The 23,815-nt window shown below is 36.3% G+C and overlaps 1 protein-coding gene across 1 annotated transcript in view; it reads left to right on the forward strand.

The window, feature by feature from the left end:
- The first annotated feature begins 3,635 nt into the window (after window positions 1–3,635).
- LOC141399177 (uncharacterized) overlaps window positions 3,636–23,815 on the forward strand; it is a 153,918-nt gene continuing 133,738 nt past the window's right edge. The window contains exons 1-7 of the mRNA XM_073977361.1: window positions 3,636–4,080; window positions 6,732–7,706; window positions 7,768–7,863; window positions 7,919–8,433; window positions 12,172–12,292; window positions 12,354–12,800; window positions 12,875–13,144. Of these exons, the coding sequence (XP_073833462.1) occupies window positions 3,973–4,080; window positions 6,732–7,706; window positions 7,768–7,863; window positions 7,919–8,433; window positions 12,172–12,292; window positions 12,354–12,800; window positions 12,875–13,144 (2,532 nt within the window). The 5' untranslated portion in view covers window positions 3,636–3,972. The remainder of the gene's footprint in view (window positions 4,081–6,731; window positions 7,707–7,767; window positions 7,864–7,918; window positions 8,434–12,171; window positions 12,293–12,353; window positions 12,801–12,874; window positions 13,145–23,815) is intronic.

Raw genomic sequence — 23,815 nt, forward strand, 5'->3', positions numbered from 1 at the left:
AAAAGCTGGATAAAATACTCCTTCCAGGTTCTCAGTACGCTATTTGTATAGTTAGCAAATTCCCTTCATAATTTTTGCATTCAGCCTCTTGAACATCTCGAGTTTCTCATGCTCACGTTTGTAATATATATTTTTACATTTGCCACTTCGCTTACATATTATCGCGGTCTTCCTGCGTGTGGGTAAGTTTAGAGCAGTTTCCAGCTTCTCGACAACCTACTTCCGTTCTGTGTTAGGTCACACTTTGTCGAACGAAAATGAAAACGAAAGAAAAACTACTTAACTCGTGTATGATTTTCAAAATTTGTAGCTGTTTCGAAGCAAAAACAAAGTCAATATTACCATGAAAAGCAAAGTTTAGGTGTTTTTCGTTCGCTTTCATTTTCTTTCGACATAGTGAAACATGCCCTAAGACGTGAGCGTACCTTGATTGCTACAAGGAAATGGTCCAAATCGATGTTGGCTAACAAACTGGAAGATTGTGTTCCGTCTATCACAACATGATCGATCAAGTTTCTAGTCTTTTTTTTTCATCTGGAGATTTCCTCGTGGCCTTGTGTATACCGAGGTGTTGGAACTGAGTGGTCAGTGTACACTTATGTATTCATATGTTTTTGGAAGAAATATTATGTTTTGTAAAGTTTCGGCTAAGTTGGATTCTTAATTTGTTCCCCCCAACTATTTTAGTTAGTGACCGTACGATTTCTAGAGATTTCGACGATTATATCTGGAAGGTTGAATTTGCCCACACAAGGACTAACTGACTAAAGGGCTGAGTACATAAGTTGCCTAGCTTGCTTCTGATAAAAGAGTAAAAGAGAAGAGCAACATAGTTCGAAATTGGATCGGCCTTCTTTATTCTTTTATTTTTGTTATGTCAGAAATGTAGCAGGAAAGCAAGGCAACCAGGCGAGGCAGCTTATGTACCCATGCCTTAAGAATTTCAAAACGATTCCCGAGCTCAAGTGAACATTTTGTACTTTTGCTAATAAAGTTTTTTGCATAGGTTTTGGGTCATTATCTCGAGTTGTGACTTGTTTAGGAGCAACTATTAATTATTTTATAAAAGAACGACCAATGATCAAAGTGTGTTTAGTTTGTTTCACAACCTTGACTACCTTCTTAATATAAAATGTCTTAACCGAAAAATGAAACCTTTTACCCAGTGTTAAAATTTTTTTGTAACCATAAAAGCCATGGCCAAGGAATTTGTTTTCAGCAAAAACCCATTTTTTGTAGTTGAATGTTGTTTAGTTTCTAAGATTTATTTATTGTTACCAAAAAAAAAATACCAACAACAAAATGAACTAAAAAATATATTTGGAAAAAAATTATAAAAAAACAGTTAAAAATATATTTAAAAAATGGTGTTCTCATATTTTAATTAAGCTATATATGTATATTATTAAGACAATAAGTTAAATAAACAAAAGAATAAAAAAACAATTATTTATAATAAGATAACATCCATTGTCTTTACCAATAAAACAAAACTATATTTATCTATAAAAATTATAAAAAATTCTTTTATGAATAATAAATTCTATTTTCAATATAAAAAAAGTGTTTCCTTTTTTTCAAACAAAAAAAAAATACATATGTGAATAATATAAGAAGTAAGTTGTTGATACAATGGTATAAAATGCTCATTACAAAACTGACTACTAACCCATTATTTTATACTTATTTCACTGCTTTTGTAAAGAGCATTTTTGCTGTGTTCTTACTTAGGGCCTCGACACATAAGAAGCATGGCATTCTTGCTGAAGTTATATATCTGATAAAAGACTAAAGACCAAGTTCGACCTAATAAAAATATTTCAGAATCACATTTGAATTATGTCGAACTTGGTCTTTACTCATTTACCAGATATGACTTAAGCAAGAATGCCATGCTTCCTATGTGTCGAGTCCTGAAACGCCTACGTACATAAACTACATCGCCTGGTTACCTTGCTTGCTTCTGATAAAAGAATAAAAAAGAAAAGGGCAACCCAGTTCGAAATTTCCTCGGCCTTCTTTATTCTTTTATTTTTATTATGTCAAAAATAAAGCAGGAAAGCAAGGCAACCAGGCAGAGAAGCTTATGTACGCAGGCCTTAAGGCCTGAGAACATAAGCTGCTTTGCCTGGTTGCCTTGCTTTCCTGCTTTATTTTTGACATAATAAAAATAAAAGAATAAAGAAGGCCGAGGAAATTTCGAACTGGGTTGCCCTTTTCTTTTTTATTCTTTTATCAGAAGTAAGCAAGGTAAGCAGGCAAGGCAGCTTATGTACGCAGGCCTTAAAGGCCTCAGTACATAAGCAGCATGGCATTCTTCTTAAGTCATTTCTGATAAAGAATCACAGAGCAAAATTCGAGCTAGGTTGGCTTTTAGTCTTTTATCTGAAATTTATTAATCAAGAAAGACAGCAGCTTATATACCTAGGTGGTAAGAATAGATTTCCAATCCTTACTTTGTCTTTCCAATTTGAATAGCAGTAACTTCTTGTGAGTTATAGTACGTTTATATTTAACCGGATTGAACAAACCCACTGGGTTTTAAATGTCAGTTCCATTACATATACGTCAAACAAATCCTCATGAAGAAGGTTAACCCTGCAAAAGGCTATAATGTAAACGTGGCCTTAGGGCATTTTACATTGGACTATTAAGTAAACGAACACACCTAATATGGATTTGTATGCCTTGGACTTGCCAACTCTACCTATTTGCTGGAAAATGAATAATGTTTGTGTGGCAACACCATATTATCTATATAAAATTTGTAGCATACTTTCAGGCACACAACGGATTTATTAGATTACGGAGTTACCAGTTGCTTCGACAGAAAATTGTATTTATTCCCAGCAAACCAAATGTCTGATGTCCGACACGTCTGAACAATTTCGGAAGCAAAGTCGTTCAGATTTCGTTCCGATTTCTAAACGATTTTTCGGAGAGGAAATAGTTCAGATTTTGTACCGATTTCGTTCAGATTTCGGAACGAATGTCGGATAGAAATTTCCTTTCCAAATTTCTTAAGGATTTTCTTCAGATTTCGTTACGAAATCGGACCGAAATCGATCCGATGTCGCTGCGACATTTTGTTCCGAAATTATGTCAACCACTTCATACAACTTTCGTTAAGATATCGTTACGATTTCGAACGATACGTCCGACATTTTGTTCCGATTTCGTTACGAAGTCGGTACGATTGGTTTGCTGGGTTCCCAGGTCAGGCACCATACTTTTCTATTGCATACTTTACGGGGCGTCATTGTGTGAGTGCATGCTTTTTCAATGGGTTGAATTGTGTGTGTGGAGAGAGCAACGCTAAATGAGCGCACACGGGCGCCTAATTGCCTGACCTGGATTTATTCCATTCATATCGACTCGATGGACCGCGATTTCGCGATTTTCTTTTAGGTCATTAAGATTTTCTTTAAAAATATCAATGAAGTCGTCTAATAAGCTTTCGAAGTATAACATTTTCGACCAATCACCTGACTTTTTCTTGCGGCAATGCCTTTAAAAGACTAAACGGTCACATTTTGTTGCCAATCATTAAAGCCGCCAACCCTTGTAGAAAAATGGAAAAAGAAGAAGAATTCAAAACAACCACCTCACACACAACAAAAAATCCTTCTACCTGTATTGACCAATTGGACAACGTCGAAGCAGGTGTTCGCCAAAGGACTTTAAAAAACAAACATATGGCCGGCTTCTTTGTCACAGACAACAACAACAGCAAAACATAATATGAACTCAGTTATATTTTGTTCTTTTACCGTCTAACTTCATCGTTGTTGTTCTCCTCTATTTTGCATGGAAATAAACGTCAGAATTAATTGAAAACGAGAGAAAAAAATATATTTTTGAATTTTTATTTTTCTATTATCTATCCTTTTTGTTTTTGAAATTAAAATTGCAAATCGGTTTCGAAATTGTGCAAAAAATACTTAAAGAAAACGAACACTGAACGAATCTAACATGTCCGAATTTAATAGCCACCAATACTATGGATATTCCATGAATCACCGAAAAACGAAATTTGAACGAACGACAGCAAAAACAACATCGAAGGATTTCAATTATCGGGTAAGAAGAAAGTGACCTTTATGTGTGCGTGAGTGTATGTGTGTGATTTCGGAGTGTTAAGTGGTGATTTTAATGTGTTGAAATGGGGGTCAAATGTGAGTAATAAAAGTTTTATTACATTGTTAAAAAGCAAAATGTCCTAACTGATTATATATGCTCTTAAAAGGATTTAAAGTAAAGGAGTCTATTAAAATTGAGCCAGCTCAGGAAGAATTTTAAAGGATAGAGTATGTGGTCCCGGATTTTCAACGATGACTTTCTGCTTGTCTATAAAGACGACCTTTCAGCTCGTCTATAAAGACGACCTTTCAGCTCGTCTATAAAGACGACCTTTCAGCTCGTCTATAAAGACGACCTTTCAGCTCGTCTATAAAGACGACCTTTCAGCTCGTCTATAAAGACGACCTTTCAGCTCGTCTATAAAGACGACCTTTCAGCTCGTCTATAAAGACGACCTTTCAGCTCGTCTATTAAGACGACCTTTCAGGCTCTTCTATTAAGACGACCTTCCTTTAGCTCGTCTATAAAGACGACATTCCTTTAGCTCGTCTATAAAGACGGTCTACCTTTACCTCGTCCATAATGACGACCTTCCTTTAGCTCGTCTATAAAGACGACCTTTCTTTAGCTCGTCTATAAATACGACCTTTCTTTAGCTCGTCTATAAAGACGACCTTCCTTTAGCTCGTCTATAAAGACGGTCTACCTTTACCTCGTCCATAATGACGACCTTCCTTTAGCTCGACTACACCTTTTTCAGATGTAATTCGAAACATTTTAGTTGTAATTCGTAACATTTCATTTGTAATTCGAGAATTCTATTTGTAATTCGTTACTTTCCATTTGTAATTCGAATTATTCCATTTGTAATTCCAATTATTCTATTTGTAATTCGAATTATTCTATTTGTAATTCGAATTATTCTATTTGAAATTCGAATCATTCCATTTGTAATTCGAATTATTCCATTTGAAATTCGAATTATTCCATTTGTAATTCGAATTATTTTATTTGAAATTACAAAGGAAATCATTCGAATTACAAATGGAATAATTCGAATTACAAATGGAATAATTCGAATTTCAAATGGAATAATTCGAATTACAAATGGAATATTTCGAATTACAAATGGAATAATTCGAATTACAAATGGAATTCTCGAATTACAAATGAAATGTTACGAATTACAAATTGAATTCTCGAATTACAATTAAAATAATTCGAATTACACCTGAAAAAGGTGTATAAAGACGAACTTCCTTAGCTCTTCTATAAAGACGACCGTCCTTTAGTTCGTCTATAAAGACAACCTTTCTGCTCGTCAAAAAGACGACCGTTCAGCTCGTCTATAAAGACGACATTTCTACTCGTCAAAAAGACGAACTTTCAACTCGTCAAAAAGACGACCGTTCAGCTCGTCTATAAAGACATTTCTGCTCGTCCATAAAGACGACCTACCTTTAGCTCGACTATAGAGACGACCTACCTTTAGCTCGACTATAGAGACGACCTACCTTTAGCTCGTCTATAAAGACGACATTTAGCTCGTCTATAAAGACCTTTAGGTCGTCTATAAAGACGACCTTTAGCTCGTCTATAAAGACGACAAGACGACCTTTAGCTCGTCTATAAAGACGACCTTTAGCTCGTCTATAAAGACGACCTTTAGCTCGTCTATAAAGACGACCTTTAGCTCGTCTATAAAGACAACCTTTCAGCTCGTCAATAAAGATGACCTTTCAGCTCGTCCATAAAGGCGGCCTTTCAGCTCGTCTTCAGCTATAAAGACGGCCTTTCAGCTCGTCTATAAAGACGACCTTTCAGCTCGTCTATAAAGATGACCATTCAGCTCGTCTATAAAGACGACCTTTCAGCTCGTCTATAAAGACGACCTTTCAGCTCGTCTATAAAGATGACCATTCAGCTCGTCTATAAAGATGACCTTTAGCTCGTCTATAAAGACGACCTTTAGCTCGTCTATAAAGACGACCTTTAGCTCGTCTATAAAGACGACCTTTAGCTCGTCTATAAAGGCGACCTTTAGCTCGCCTATAAAGACGACCTTTAGCTCGTCTATAAAGGCGACCTTTAGCTCGTCTATAAAGACGACCTTTAGCTCGTCTATAAAGGCGACCTTTAGCTCGTCTATAAAGACGACCTTTAGCTCGTCTGTAAAGACGACCTTTAGCTCGTCTATAAAGACGACCTTTAGCTCGTCTATAAAGACCACCTTTAGCTCGTCTATAAAGACGACCTTTCAGCTCGTCAATAAAGATGACCTTTCAGCTCGTCCATAAAGGCGGCCTTTCAGCTCGTCTTCAGCTATAAAGACGGCCTTTCAGCTCGTCTATAAAGACGACCTTTCAGCTCGTCTATAAAGATGACCATTCAGCTCGTCTATAAAGATGACCTTTCAGCTCGTCTATAAAGACGACCTTTAGCTCCCGTCTATAAAGACGACTTTCGGCTATAAAGACGAAAGTCTATAAAGACGACCTTTCACCTCGTCTATAAAGACGACCTTTCAGCTCGTCTATTAGAATACCCTTAAGCGTGTCTATAAAAATCATTTCCAGCTACAAATCCCTTCTTCTGCTCCTCCATAAAGTCACCCTTGAGCTCCTCTATTAAGAATCCTCTCCACTTTTTAGCATGTCCGTCCTGAATATCTCGATCGTGGCTACCAGAAACCCCATAAAAGTGCTACGGAACCAAATGAAAAATCTCCTCCAAAACCAATTAGCAATATTCATCGAGCTACTACCCCCGAACTTTTGGCAGAAATTGCTGCCTTAAGAAGAGATACTGATATCGAAACCCATGTGACTTCGGGAACTTTAAATCAAGCCGCAACAACTTCAAATGCCCAGAAAATTCGTGACATAAGTGATGAAGAAATTGAAGAGCTAATCAGGAAACTGAAACATCGCGACAAGGAAACTCCCACATCCAGGAACTCGAAACCTCAATACTATGGCAATTTCGAAAAATTGCTGGAAGATCAGCAATCCCCAAGAAGTGGACAAGGAGCTAAATCACCCTTAGTTTCACCTAGTGGCAGAAATCGGGGAATTCTGCGAAAACCTTCTCACAATGAAACTTTTACTAAGGACATTGCTGAGGATCCTAACCAAACCTATAACATTTCGCCTGGAAGGAAAAGTCCCAGAAATTCTGGAGTTTTACATAAGGTGGAGTTTTTGGAATCGCAAGAAAAACCAAGTCCTCAATTAGCGAAAATTCTCGAACCTGTGCGTATGGAAGAATATCGCAGACCTCAAGCCAAATGGGTGGAGGTATTAGAAGTCTCCAGAGAAACGTGTTTAGAAGAAGAGATAGATAGACCCACTTGTAGTTATGATTCCCAATACTTGCCAGCCACCCTTATGAATGAAATTGTTCGTGAAACTTCTCAAACAACCAGTAGTTACATGAATCTAAACCCCTATGAAGAGTGTGGAACCATGGATACCTATATTGTGGAAGAAGAAGAAACTGATTCAGAATTTGAAAGACTTTATAGGGAAAATTATATGAAGGCCATGCCGGAGAAGCCATTGCCACAGGATATTTTGAATTTATCAATGGATGATGAGGATAGCTTGGCGGAATTTATAGCGCTTGAGGTAATTATGGCTTTACTAACACCACTAGTGAAAACCTAGGGTAATCTTATTTCCATTTCAGAGCAATTTGAAAGATATGGACGTAACATATCTGAAAAATCCCGGGACCTTAAATTACACTGAAGTCACCGAAGAGGACATGCAAAATGATCCTCAGGTAAGTATTGTCCACCGGATGTAACTCAAATTTAATTTTGGTTTTTTTTTTTCAGTTAAAAGTCTACATTAATGGCCAAGAAACTCAAAGAAGTTACTACCCTGAGGATATGCTACCCCAATGTTCCTCCTACCTTGATACCTTTCACGAAGAATATCTCTCCCACATGAAAACTCTGCAAAAAGCAAAGGCAACAACAGCTCGAACTTTACGAGAACAACATTTGCAACGAACCTTTGAAAGATTGGCAGCTGGTGGTGGTAGTGGCCCGAGCACAAGGCGTTCTCATGCGAATTGTAGCCGCTGCGCAGTAGAGACTATTCAAAGCCAACGCAGTTCGAAGGCACCCACAAATCGTTCAACATCTTCAGCTCAGCCCCAAGCTGTAGCTGAATCATGTTCTCAACGTGGATCGGCGAAGAGCAAAGCAAAGCATTCTGGAAATCATTCAAATCGCAAGAATTTGAAAGTCAGCAAATCCATAGAGGATCTGAAGGCGGACAAAACGAATATCTACAAAAAGATGTCTGCGACCCAAGAGAAGATTATAGAAGTTTTGGATAAACTAAGGTAAGACAAGTGCTAATTAAAAAATCCAAAGATGCGGGTCCAAATCTCAAAAATATTCGTTAAAAAATCCAAGGCACTCAAAAATAATCTCTAAGAAATCCATGGCATTTAAAGTTATTCTTTAAAAAATTCACGGCCCTCAAAAATATTCTTTAAAAAATCCATGGCCTTGAAAAATATTCTTTAAAAATCCACGGCCTTGAAAAATATTCTTTAAAAAATCCACGGTCTTGAAAAATATTCTTTAAAAAATCCACGACCTTGAAAAATATTCTTTAAGAAATCCACGGCCTTGAAAAATAGTCTTTAAAAAATTCACGGCCTTGAAAAATATTCTTTGACAAGTAAAAAAGCATCAGTCGGCTTTGCCGACAGATATATACCCTCAGCCTCTGCAAATTGAAACACTTTTTTCACAAAAAATTATGTATTTAGGGGGTTTCAAAATTTTGGTCGTATGAACCGACAAAAATGTTGATTAAGATTAAAGTTCAAAAATTTATAAATATTCTTTAACAATCTGGACCTTCAAAAATATTCTTTAAAAATCCAGGGCATTTAAAATTTTTCTTTAAAAATTCCACTGCCCTTAAAAATATTCTCTGAAAATTCCACGGCCTTAAAACATCCATTAAAAAATCCACTGCCTTGAAAATATTTTTTAAAAAATCCATGGCCTTCAACACATTCTTTAAAACATCCACGGCCTTTAAAATAGTCTTTAATAAATCCAGGGCCTTGAAAAATATTCTTTAAAAAATCCACGACCCTCAGAAATATTATTTAAAGAAATTCATAGCCTTCAAAAATATCCTTTAAAAAATCCACGGCCTTCAAAAAAATTCTTTAAATTAAAAAATGCAAGGCCTTCAAAAAATTCTTTAAAAAATCCACGACCTTCAAAAAAAATCTTTTAAAAATCCACGGCCTTCAAAAAAAATCTTTTAAAACTCCACGGTCTTCAAAAAAATTCTTTAAAAAATCCACGGCCTTCAAAAAATTCTTTAAAAATCCACGGCCTTCAAAAAAATCATTTAAAAAATCCACGGCCTTCAAAAAAAAATCTTTAAAAAATCCACGGCCTTCAAAAAAAATCTTTAAAAAATCCACGGCCTTCAAAAAAATTCTTTAAAAAATCCACGGCCTTCAAAAAATTCTTTAAAAATCCACGGCCTTCAAAAAAATTCTTTAAAACATCCCGCCCTTAAAAACATTGTTAAAAAATCCTCGGAATTCAAAAATATTTTTTAAAAAATCCACGGCCTTCAAAAATATTTTTTAAAAAATCCACGGCTTTCAAAAATATTCTTTCAAAAATCCACGGCCTTCAAAAAAGTTCTTTAAAAAATCCACGGCCTTCAAAAAAAACTATTTAAAAAATCCACGGCCTTAAAAAAAATCTTTAAAAAGTCCACGGCCTTCAAAAAAATTATTTAAAAAATCCACGGCCTTAAAACAATTCTTTAAAAAATCCACGGCCTTCAAAAAAAATCTTTAAAAAATCCACGGCCTTCAAACAAGATCTTTAAAAAATTCACGGCCTTCAAAAAAATTATTTAAAAAATCCACGGCCTTCAAAAAAATTCTTTAAAAAATTCAGGGCCCTCAAAAATATTTTTAAAAAATGTATGGCCTTTAAAAATATTCTTTAAAAAATCCACGAACTCCAAAAATATTCTTTAAAAATCCAGGCCTTTTCTTTAAAAATTCCACTGCCCTTAAATATATTCTCTAAAAAATCCACGGTTCTCAAAAATATTCTCTAAAAACTCCACGGTTTTAAAAAATATTCATTCAAAAATCCACGGCCTTAAAAACATCCATTAAAAAATCCACTTCCTTGAAAATATTTTTTAAAAAATCCATGGCCTTCAACAAATTCTTTAAAACATCCACGGTCTTTAAAATATTCTTTAATAAATCCAGGGCCTTGAAAAATATTCTTTAAAATATCCACGACCTTCAGAAATATTCTTTAAAAAATCCACGACCCTCAGAAATATTCTTTAAAAAATCCACGACCCTCAGAAATATTCTTTAAAAAAATCCAAGGCCTTCAAAAAAATTCTTTAAAAAATCCACGGCCTTCAAAAAAATTCTTTAAAAAATCCAGGACCTTCAAAAAAATTCTTTAAAAAATCCACGACCTTCAAAAAAATTCTTTAAAAAATCCACGGCCTTCAAAAAAATTCTTTAAAAAATCCAGGACCTTCAAAAAAATTCTTTAAAAAATCCCCGACCTTAAAAAAAATTCTTTAAAAAATCCACGACCTTAAAAAAAATTCTTTAAAAAAACCACGACCTTAAAAAAAAATCTTTAAAAAATCCACGACCTTCAAAAAAATTTTTTAAAAAATCCACGACCTTCAAAAAAATTCTTTAAAAAATCCACGACCTTCAAACAAAATCTTTAAAAAATCCACGACCTTCAAAAAAATTCTTTAAAAAATCCACGACCTTCAAAAAAATTCTTTAAAAAATCCACGGGCTTCAAAAAAATTCTTTAAAAAAACCGCGGCTCTCAAAAATATTCTTTAAAAAATCCACGGCCTTGAAAAATATTCTTTAAAAAATCCACGGTCTTAGAAACATTTGCATACCAAATCCACGGACCTCAAATTTTTTTTAAAAAATGTATGGCCTTTAAAAATATTCTTTAAAATATCCTCGGGCTTCAAAAATATTCTTTAAAATATCCTCGGGCTTCAAAAATATTCTTTAAAAAAATCCACAGCCTTCAAAATAATTCTTTAAAAAACCACGACCTTCAAAATAATCTTTAAAAAATCCACGGCCTCAAATATATTCTTTAAAAAATTCACGGCTTTGAAAAATATTTTTAAAAAAATCTACGACCTTCAAAAATATTATTTAAAAAATACACGGCCTTCCAAAATATTCTTTAAGCAATCCACTGCTTCCAAAAATATTCTTCAAAAAATCCAAATCAATCAAAAATAAAAAATCCACGGCCTTCAAAAAAATTTTTTTAAAAATCCACGGCCTTCAAAAAAATTTTTTTAAAAATCCACGGCCATCAAAAAAAAATTATTTAAAAAATCCACGGCCTTCAAAAAAATTCTTTAAAAAATCCACGGCCTTCAAAAAAATTCTTTAAAAAATCCACGGCCTTCAAAAAAATTCTTTAAAAAATCCACGGTCTTCAAAAAAATCTTTAGAAAATCCACGGCCTTCAAAAAAATTCTTTAAAAAATCCACGGCCTTCAAAAAAATTCTTTAAAAAATCCACGGCCTTCAAAAGAATTCTTTAAAAAATCCGCGGCCTTCAAAAAAATTCTTTAACAAATCCACGGCCTTCAAAAAAATTCTTTAAAAAATCCGCGGCTCTCAAAAATATTCTTTAAAATATCCACGGCCTTGAAAAATATTCTTTAAAAAATCCACGGCCTTGAAAAATATTCTTTAAAAAATCCGCGGTCTTAGAAACATTTGCATACCAAATCCACGGACCTCACATTTTTTTTTAAAAATGTATGGCCTTTAAAAATATTCTTTAAAATATCCTCGGGCTTCAAAAATATTCTTTAAAAAATCCACGACCGTCAAAAAAATCCACGACTTTCAAAAATATTCTTTAAAAAATCCACGACCGTCAAAAAAATCCACGACTTTCAAAAATATTCTTTAAAAAATCCCCGACCTTTAAAAATATTCTTTAGAAACTCCAAGCCTGGCCCTTGAAAAAATGTATTTAAAAATAATTTTTCTTAATTTTAGGATCGGTTTACTCGAGTCAAACGTTCCCGATAATAGTTTGGAGAAAAACAAGCGCCAAAAGAATGCCTTTGAATTTGCTGTGAGGTTCTCACGAAATTTTCTATATCCCTTGAAGGGAATGGTAAGACACGGCCGAATAAAACCTCAAACATTGAATTCCTAACCGAAACTTTCCATTTCAGTTGGAAGATTTCAAATCCACACCCATTGAGCAATTCAATAGTCTAACCTCAAATGATGCCTCTCTTCGAGTCTGCAATCTTTTCAGTTTGCTGCTACAATCGGTGAATACCTATCAAAAACAGCTGAGATATTTCCTCTTGGATCATGTGCCGCAAAAGTTACCGATTCTTTTGGAAATGATTTATATGACCACCAGTCAATGTTTGGAGAAACAGATATTCTCTGCGCAAGATGTTATCCTGGATAGTTTGCAGCAGAGATGTACCAAGTTCTTTGATTTTTTACAAGATTTGCAGGATGGTCGGCTGAATACGGCAAGAGAAAATCATCGTAAATTAACCATGGATAAGGCGAAACCAAAATATGATTTGAAAATGTTTATGAATGATTTGAATATGTATGAACCCAAGCTGGTACCGAAATCTGCGAATAGGAAGAAGATTAAGGTATGTTGTTGGGGGAAACGCGTGCAAGACGCATGGCTCTGGTAGAAAATTCATTCATTATTTTTTTCCTGCAGCCAAAACGTCCCATTAAATCTGTGCCCATTGATGACTTAATGGATGACACCATCAAGGAAAAACCTCAAGATGACACAATTCCCACACAAATCGAATCAATTCCTTTGGAAAATAAAAGTTCAACAAGCCTAAAACTGGGCTCAGGTGATGCAAATTCTCATGGCATGGATAAATCTGTTCTCGAGGCATTACAAAATCTAACCAAAGAACAAGTTCGTAAAGTTCTTGAACCAATGTTAAAAGCTTTGAGTTTGTCTTTGGGAAAACAGGTAAGTGCAACAATTTCGATTTCTATAATTAGGCTAATTTATTGACTCCACTTTTATTTTGTAAGTCTGGCATGGATGTTGATTGTATAGCTGAGATATTTGCTAATATAACTATAGCTACCAAAGCATAATACAGATGTAATCAATTCGTCTTCGGTGCCTTCGATGAGGCTGTGAAAATTAAAAATTTTTAATGTTCTATCAAAATTTCAAGTGTTAATTAAATTTCTGTGTTGAAATTCGATGAAGTTGTTGAAATAAAAATAAAATAACTCAAATAAATTTGAAATAGTTAGATATGATTTTCGATATGTACCGTGAACAATAAAAGAAAAATAATTGCTGTGAACAAAGATATCAAACATATGGTACCTGCACGGAGGAAAAAAGGCCTCTCTAAAGTACAGGGTCCGAAATAAAGATATGTTCACATGTAGGTTCCTAATGACATGTTCATACTAGCGCATTAATTGCGTTGTTCGCTCACATAATTACGTACACGAATTAGCACTTTTTAAATAAATCACGATCAAAGTTCAAATTTTTAGGTTTTCACGATTTTGCTTGGAAAACGAAAGTCCTATCGAAATGGTTTTAGAGAAAATATTGTAGCTGTGAAAATTCTCTACATTATGACTTTTTTCTAGGGTTTACCATTTTTGAGATATAGATGTTAAAATTGGGACAATGCACTGACTGAATCTCCTTATAAAACAATGTCATGAAGGGTGCACCTTAACTCTCTTTAAATGAAAACCGCTTACACATGGGAAGTTTTTGCGGTTTCTGAAACAGCAATGTTCATAGATGAGAAAAAATCGAAAAACAGGGAAAAAATCCCTGGAGGGATTTTTAAATAAATCGCGGTCAAAGGTCACATTTTTAGGTTTTCGCGATTTTGCATGGAATCCGCAAGTCCATTGATTTTGTAACATGAGTTTGCTTTAAAATCTGTACCCAGCCAACATTTTTTAAATTTTTAATCAAATTCGAGTCTTTTTTGATCGTACTGCACGATTAAAAAGCTGGAATATGAGCTCATTTTCTGATCATAAATGACTCCTTTGTCGGAAGGAAAACGTAACATCAGGCGAGTCACTTCGAGTAGTTTCGAGTCATTTTTGCCCATTTTTATACCCTCAGCATTTATGCTAACGAGGGTATATACACTAGGGCTATAACCAAAAAAATACCACACCAGTACCGTGTGCGAAATTTTGTCCTGATAACGAAAACGCGTTTCTAAGATCGATTCGGTGAAAAAAGTTTCCGCACCGACTGTGATTACTAAAACCCTTTTGATATTTTTTCTACTTAAAATTTTAAATTTGCTTTGTTTGAATAAATATAGAAAATAAATACAATTCTCACAGGCAAAGTCATTAAAAACGGTCTCTAACTTTCGCGAATTTGTTGCAAATGATACTTTCTAGTACGATAGGTACAATAAATATAAACATAAAATTTGCGAAAGTTTATTATTTATGGATTAATTAAAATTTGCGAGTTTATAAGAAAACAACAAAATGGCAATATTGTCAAAAGTTCCTAATATGCTCTGCCGCGATTTGATAACAAATTTGTCCAGAATGGTTTGATATTGATTTTAAATTAGATTTAAAAAAATACAAATTTTAATAAAAAGCGTATTTGTCATTTTAACAAATAAAATTAAAAAATGCATTCCTAAATTTCAATGCATTTGGTGCGGAAACTTTTTTCGCGATAGAGAAAAAATAGCACCTTATTTCATAATAGTTTTTCATGCTCTACACGGCTATGTGGTCGTATTTTTGATATTTGCAAAAAATCGCACGATATTTCTCGAACTGATCAACCGATTTGGTCCAACATTTGGCTTTCGTCATATTTTATCCAAACTTAGTTTCAGTTCGAATTGGCCCAACTTTGGATCTTTTAATATTTTATCCAAATTTAGTTTAATTTCTAAAATGCCCCATATCGGTCCTCCCTAAGGGTACCAGCCCTACAAAAGTTCAACATTTGTGTATTAGTGCAGTTGATTCCTAATCCACATTTTTGTCGGCAAGTTCAAATATCCAAAAAGGGCCACAAAATTTTGAAGATAACTTAAATACATTCGATCTGTCCGGAGGTGAAAGTTTCGTTTCACATTGGCTGAGGGTATATATCTGTCGGCAAAGCCGACTGACACTTTTTTACTTGTCTGATGGTATATAACGTCTTTTTCGAGTCGTATTTTAATCATTTATTGGGGATTTGTTGATTAATTTGTGACTCTTTTTTTGAGTCATGTTTATAATCGTTTATGAGTCTTTAGTGAGTCATTTATGAGTTTTTTTGTCAGACAAAAAAATTAAAAGAATTTTCTTTTTTATTCTTCTTTGTTTTTTGTTTCTTTCTATTGTTTTTGTTTTCTGATCAGAAGATACATAATTCTAATCAAACGCCTGCATCACTTTTTTTTGATTAAGCATTTTCCAATCTTCAGATTATCAAAATGTGACAATAAACAACGAAAAAATAGTCGTATTTAAAACGCTTCAATGATTTATTTGTGATTGCTACACATTTGTTGTTGTATTTTAAATTGAACTCTTTTTAATTATTACAGGGAGTCACTTTCGAGTCGTTTTCTGATCATACAAGTGAATTAATCAGTTTTGATCACCAAAAGGACTCTAAAAAGACTCCGCAATGTAATTTTTGAAAAAAAACCATCTTCCAAATGCTAGCTGGGTAGGTACCTTAATGTGGGGCTATACCAAATCATCGACATATACCAATAATTTTTAGTAACCAAACATCTTCATAAAGCACTCGAAATATTAAAGTACGTTCAACTAAGTTTGTAAGAAATTGTTGAAAAAGTTTGAGATTTATCTTGCACACTAGCCATTTTAGTACTATGTGTCGCCAGGTTTTTTGAAGCTTTTGGGCCATTATCTCAGGAAGTATGGAGTTACTCCGGAAAATTGTACCATTATAATAGGAACTGTGAAATTAACCTTCTGCAAATGATTTCAAATAAATCCGAGTCCTCATACTGCACTTTTCCGAAATATGTGTGGGAAGTACCCGAAAGACGGGACCGACATAGTCCATATTCCAATCTGATGAAATAATACGATGTGTTAAGTTTGGAACAATCAGAGCTTTTAGGATATTATCTCAGGAAGTATGGACTTGCACCCGATCAGAGAGGAGGTCTTAAATTTCGAAGCCGATCTATATCTGAAAGAAATAATACAAGAGTTATCGTTCAACCATTTTACAGAACAATTTTTAACTTTTTTGGGGGAGGTTCCCGAAGGGGTGAACCGATATAGCCTATCTTCGAACTTAAACTAAGTTTGGGCAAAATAGTACAAAGTTCAAAATTTTGTTCGAATCAGTTGATTCGTTCGAGAGTTATCGTGCGCATCAGCCAGAAGGACGGACATGGCTAAATCGACTCCAAATTGTCTGAAACGAAATTCGTTCAAAAACTCTTGGGGTCTAAAACCATTATTTCGATGACGCACATTTTTAGTCGTATCAAAGTGTATATACCATCATTAGCCTAAAGGCTGAAGTTATGAAAATGAATGACCACCAAATTGAATTCACTTTCAAGACGGATCTATTGGTTGACCCAGGCAATTCTACAGTGCCAGTCGGATTACGATTCCTTCGCATATCTTGTAAGGAGATAATATCAGCTTAGTGCAGTACATTCGCCAATGCGCAAAATGCACCTATGGCAGTGCCGAAGTAGACGAAGTCTTTAACTACCTCGAAATTATAGGTACCAACTTCTACAGTTGGTCCGAGCTCTATGGACGCTTTGCGCGTCGACACCATCAATTTGGTCTTTTCGCCGTTTACCACCAGACCCACCTTCGCAGATTCTGCTTCGACCTTCCTAAAGGTCATGTCTATGTCATCAGCATAAGCAAGTAACATGTGTCTATTGGTGTAAATTGTGTCATTTCTTTTGACATTTGCATCTGGTATTACCTTTTCCAGCAAAATGTTGAATAGGTCACACGAAAGGCTGTCTCCTTGTCTCAAACCTCTTTTGGTACTGAACTGTTCGGAGAGGTTCTTTCCAATTTTAACTGAGGACCTCGTGTCAGCTAAAATCATTTTACAAAGCCGGATGAGCTTTGCGGGGATACCAAATTCAGACATTGCATGGAATACCTTTGATCGGATGGGACTGTAGAATGCTGCTTTATAATCGACAAAAAGGTGATATGTGTCGATCTGCATCTCTTGGGTCTTCTCCAGGATTTGCCGCAGGGTAAATATCTGGTCAATGGTGGATTGCCAGGTCTAAAGCCACATTGGTATGGTCCAATTATTTCGTTGACCATTGGCTTTAGTCGTTCGCACAATATCCCTGACACTATCTTATAGGCAATGGGGAGAAGACTTATGCCCCTATAGTTGGAGCATACAGTCTTATCTCCTTTCTTGTGGACGGGACACAGGATGCTCAGGTTCCAATCGTCGGGTACGCGTTCTTCCTGCCAGATGGTGCTAACTAGCTGATGCATACACCTTATCAGCGCGTCGCCTCCGGTTTTAAACAGCTCGTCTGGGAAGCCATCGGCTCCTGCTGCTTTATTACTCTTCAGCCGGTTGATTGCTGCCTTTACCTCATCTTGGCCGGCCGGTATACATTCTATACCATCTCCTGGGTTTGGATCTGTGGTATCATCATCTTCGCTACTATTGGATACGCAGATTGGAGAAATGTTCCTTCCATATCCTGAGCACGCTATCTGTATCTGTTACCAGATTACCTTGCTGGTCTGTACAGGAGGATGTGCCTGTACCAAAGCCATCTGTTTGATGTTTCACTCTTTGGTAGAATTTTCGGACTTCATTCTGGCTCCTGTACATCTCGATTTTTTCCTACTCCGGCTTTTCCATTTCTCTCTTTTTCTTGCTGAAAAGACGTTTCTCTTCTCTCCTTTTCTCCCGATATCTCTCTAGTGCGTTACGCGTTGCTACTGATTGTAAAGTAGCCCTATATGCCGCATTTTTTCTCCGGTAGCAGCACGACACTCCTGATCATACCATGAATTCCTTTTTGGAGGTCTCTGGAATCCAAGTATGGATTTTGCGGCTGTTTGCATGGAGTGGGCAATATATTGCCATTGTGTTGTTATGTTATTGGGACATGAGTACTCTCATTAAGCAAATTGGGCTAGTTGAGTGGAATATGCTGTGGCTATCTGTTGTGTTTGCAGCCTATCGATGTCCAACATCCGCATTGTGTCTATTCGTGCTTTATTTGCAACGTTTAGACGGGTACGTACTTTAGCTGCAACAATGTAGTTAGTCCGAATCAATGTTTGCGCCTCGGAACGATCGTACATCCAACACGCTGGATGAATGTCTTCCATCTATCACAATATGATCAATTTGATTACTTGTTCTTTGATCTGGAGACAGCCAGGTGCCCTTATGAATATCGAGATGATTAAATCTGGTACTGCTAACTACCATGTTTTTTGCAGCTGCAAAGTCTATCAGCCTCATACCATTGTCAGATGTTTCACTGTGGAGACTGAATTTCCCGACTGTTGGGCCAAAGATATTCTCCTTTCCAATTATGGCATTAAAATCGCCTAGAATGATTTTAATGTCATGGGCAGGGCAACGGTCATATGTTTCTTCTAAGCGCTCGTAAAATATATCTTTGGTCTGTTCATCCTTTTCTTCAGTGGGAGCATGAGCGCAAATAAAGCTGATGTTGAAGAATTTAGCTTTTATTCGAATTGCAGCAAGTCTTTCATTCACTGGGGTGAAGCTGGATACCAGATGTTTTAGTCTCCGACTAACTACAAATCCGCAACCAAACTCATGCTTTACGTCATGGCAGCTATAATACAGTGCGTCACCTTTAAGTGTTGTTGTTACGCCTTTCCCAATCCATCGTATTTCCTGTATGGCAGTAATATCGGCCTTGTACTTTTCAAGTACGTCTGCCAATGCGAAGACTGCACCTTCTCTATAAAGAGTGCGAACATTCCAGGTGCAGATTTGCAGATCATGGTCCTTAAAACGTTTGCGGGGTTCGTAAACTTTAGAGGGGTTTGTTTTTCTTTTCTTTCGTTTTTTCATAGTAGGTTGTTTTTTCTAGGGGAGGGTTACTAACCCAAAACTATACTCAAAATAAAAATCTCAAAAATATATTTCTTTGATTTTCATTTCTTATTTTATGTTGCTATTTGGGGGAGGGTGCGGCTAGGGCCAAAATCAGGACCTATGTTGCAAATAGTTTTATTACAAAAATTTCTATTCACTGAATACTAACTGTCAAGTAGAACGTTCTCGGTTGGCTATAATTATCCAACACCTTCAAAATACCTGAAATTGGGGCTATAGCAAAACGTGAATCTACGTGGCTAATACTTCGCATAGAGTTTTTCTATCTACAAAGAACTTAAAATGCCAAAATAGAACCAAATAAGTTGGAAATTGTGTCTGGAACGTTAAAAATATGTCGCATCGACTGGTGTCGTTCTATGGAGGATATACCAAATCGCGAACCTATATTGAAAATATTTTGTACACACGTTTTCTATCCTCTGAAACCTCAATATACCAGTTTACATCAACATCGATTGAATGATGAATCTAAAATGTATAAAAGTTTGTCTCCTTTACATGAGCGCTATATAAAACCGCGGGTCTATATGACCCATATTTTAGTAACGTACGTACTTTACATTAAAAGTTATTAGTACAGTTCCACTAAACTGCTCATATTTTGCACTGTGCATCGTCAACTTTAGAGGAGTTTATTTTCCTTCTTATCCTTTGTTTTTTTATATTCTATCTCTACTTGTCATTTTATCCATTAGTGGGATTGAATAAGTGTCTTTCCGTTTTTCCGGAAGTACCCGAAAGACGGGACCGACATAGTCCATATTCCAATCTGATGAAATAATACGATGTGTTAAGTTTGGAACAATCAGAGCTTTTAGGATATTATCTCAGGAAGTATGGACTTGCACCCGATCAGAGAGGAGGTCTTAAATTTCGAAGCCGATCTATATCTGAAAGAAATAATACAAGAGTTATCGTTCAACCATTTTACAGAACAATTTTTAACTTTTTTGGGGGAGGTTCCCGAAGGGGTGAACCGATATAGCCTATCTTCGAACTTAAACTAAGTTTGGGCAAAATAGTACAAAGTTCAAAATTTTGTTCGAATCAGTTGATTCGTTCGAGAGTTATCGTGCGCATCAGCCAGAAGGACGGACATGGCTAAATCGACTCCAAATTGTCTGAAACGAAATTCGTTCAAAAACTCTTGGGGTCTAAAACCATTATTTCGATGACGCACATTTTTAGTCGTATCAAAGTGTATATACCATCATTAGCCTAAAGGCTGAAGTTATGAAAATGAATGACCACCAAATTGAATTCACTTTCAAGACGGATCTATTGGTTGACCCAGGCAATTCTACAGTGCCAGTCGGATTACGATTCCTTCGCATATCTTGTAAGGAGATAATATCAGCTTAGTGCAGTACATTCGCCAATGCGCAAAATGCACCTATGGCAGTGCCGAAGTAGACGAAGTCTTTAACTACCTCGAAATTATAGGTACCAACTTCTACAGTTGGTCCGAGCTCTATGGACGCTTTGCGCGTCGACACCATCAATTTGGTCTTTTCGCCGTTTACCACCAGACCCACCTTCGCAGATTCTGCTTCGACCTTCCTAAAGGTCATGTCTATGTCATCAGCATAAGCAAGTAACATGTGTCTATTGGTGTAAATTGTGTCATTTCTTTTGACATTTGCATCTGGTATTACCTTTTCCAGCAAAATGTTGAATAGGTCACACGAAAGGCTGTCTCCTTGTCTCAAACCTCTTTTGGTACTGAACTGTTCGGAGAGGTTCTTTCCAATTTTAACTGAGGACCTCGTGTCAGCTAAAATCATTTTACAAAGCCGGATGAGCTTTGCGGGGATACCAAATTCAGACATTGCATGGAATACCTTTGATCGGATGGGACTGTAGAATGCTGCTTTATAATCGACAAAAAGGTGATATGTGTCGATCTGCATCTCTTGGGTCTTCTCCAGGATTTGCCGCAGGGTAAATATCTGGTCAATGGTGGATTGCCAGGTCTAAAGCCACATTGGTATGGTCCAATTATTTCGTTGACCATTGGCTTTAGTCGTTCGCACAATATCCCTGACACTATCTTATAGGCAATGGGGAGAAGACTTATGCCCCTATAGTTGGAGCATACAGTCTTATCTCCTTTCTTGTGGACGGGACACAGGATGCTCAGGTTCCAATCGTCGGGTACGCGTTCTTCCTGCCAGATGGTGCTAACTAGCTGATGCATACACCTTATCAGCGCGTCGCCTCCGGTTTTAAACAGCTCGTCTGGGAAGCCATCGGCTCCTGCTGCTTTATTACTCTTCAGCCGGTTGATTGCTGCCTTTACCTCATCTTGGCCGGCCGGTATACATTCTATACCATCTCCTGGGTTTGGATCTGTGGTATCATCATCTTCGCTACTATTGGATACGCAGATTGGAGAAATGTTCCTTCCATATCCTGAGCACGCTATCTGTATCTGTTACCAGATTACCTTGCTGGTCTGTACAGGAGGATGTGCCTGTACCAAAGCCATCTGTTTGATGTTTCACTCTTTGGTAGAATTTTCGGACTTCATTCTGGCTCCTGTACATCTCGATTTTTTCCTACTCCGGCTTTTCCATTTCTCTCTTTTTCTTGCTGAAAAGACGTTTCTCTTCTCTCCTTTTCTCCCGATATCTCTCTAGTGCGTTACGCGTTGCTACTGATTGTAAAGTAGCCCTATATGCCGCATTTTTTCTCCGGTAGCAGCACGACACTCCTGATCATACCATGAATTCCTTTTTGGAGGTCTCTGGAATCCAAGTATGGATTTTGCGGCTGTTTGCATGGAGTGGGCAATATATTGCCATTGTGTTGTTATGTTATTGGGACATGAGTACTCTCATTAAGCAAATTGGGCTAGTTGAGTGGAATATGCTGTGGCTATCTGTTGTGTTTGCAGCCTATCGATGTCCAACATCCGCATTGTGTCTATTCGTGCTTTATTTGCAACGTTTAGACGGGTACGTACTTTAGCTGCAACAATGTAGTTAGTCCGAATCAATGTTTGCGCCTCGGAACGATCGTACATCCAACACGCTGGATGAATGTCTTCCATCTATCACAATATGATCAATTTGATTACTTGTTCTTTGATCTGGAGACAGCCAGGTGCCCTTATGAATATCGAGATGATTAAATCTGGTACTGCTAACTACCATGTTTTTTGCAGCTGCAAAGTCTATCAGCCTCATACCATTGTCAGATGTTTCACTGTGGAGACTGAATTTCCCGACTGTTGGGCCAAAGATATTCTCCTTTCCAATTATGGCATTAAAATCGCCTAGAATGATTTTAATGTCATGGGCAGGGCAACGGTCATATGTTTCTTCTAAGCGCTCGTAAAATATATCTTTGGTCTGTTCATCCTTTTCTTCAGTGGGAGCATGAGCGCAAATAAAGCTGATGTTGAAGAATTTAGCTTTTATTCGAATTGCAGCAAGTCTTTCATTCACTGGGGTGAAGCTGGATACCAGATGTTTTAGTCTCCGACTAACTACAAATCCGCAACCAAACTCATGCTTTACGTCATGGCAGCTATAATACAGTGCGTCACCTTTAAGTGTTGTTGTTACGCCTTTCCCAATCCATCGTATTTCCTGTATGGCAGTAATATCGGCCTTGTACTTTTCAAGTACGTCTGCCAATGCGAAGACTGCACCTTCTCTATAAAGAGTGCGAACATTCCAGGTGCAGATTTGCAGATCATGGTCCTTAAAACGTTTGCGGGGTTCGTAAACTTTAGAGGGGTTTGTTTTTCTTTTCTTTCGTTTTTTCATAGTAGGTTGTTTTTTCTAGGGGAGGGTTACTAACCCAAAACTATACTCAAAATAAAAATCTCAAAAATATATTTCTTTGATTTTCATTTCTTATTTTATGTTGCTATTTGGGGGAGGGTGCGGCTAGGGCCAAAATCAGGACCTATGTTGCAAATAGTTTTATTACAAAAATTTCTATTCACTGAATACTAACTGTCAAGTAGAACGTTCTCGGTTGGCTATAATTATCCAACACCTTCAAAATACCTGAAATTGGGGCTATAGCAAAACGTGAATCTACGTGGCTAATACTTCGCATAGAGTTTTTCTATCTACAAAGAACTTAAAATGCCAAAATAGAACCAAATAAGTTGGAAATTGTGTCTGGAACGTTAAAAATATGTCGCATCGACTGGTGTCGTTCTATGGAGGATATACCAAATCGCGAACCTATATTGAAAATATTTTGTACACACGTTTTCTATCCTCTGAAACCTCAATATACCAGTTTACATCAACATCGATTGAATGATGAATCTAAAATGTATAAAAGTTTGTCTCCTTTACATGAGCGCTATATAAAACCGCGGGTCTATATGACCCATATTTTAGTAACGTACGTACTTTACATTAAAAGTTATTAGTACAGTTCCACTAAACTGCTCATATTTTGCACTGTGCATCGTCAACTTTAGAGGAGTTTATTTTCCTTCTTATCCTTTGTTTTTTTATATTCTATCTCTACTTGTCATTTTATCCATTAGTGGGATTG

This window comes from Musca autumnalis, unplaced genomic scaffold (assembly GCF_047663935.1).
Source record: "Musca autumnalis isolate F117 unplaced genomic scaffold, ASM4766393v1 scaffold_3, whole genome shotgun sequence".
Classification (NCBI taxonomy): domain Eukaryota; kingdom Metazoa; phylum Arthropoda; class Insecta; order Diptera; family Muscidae; genus Musca; species Musca autumnalis.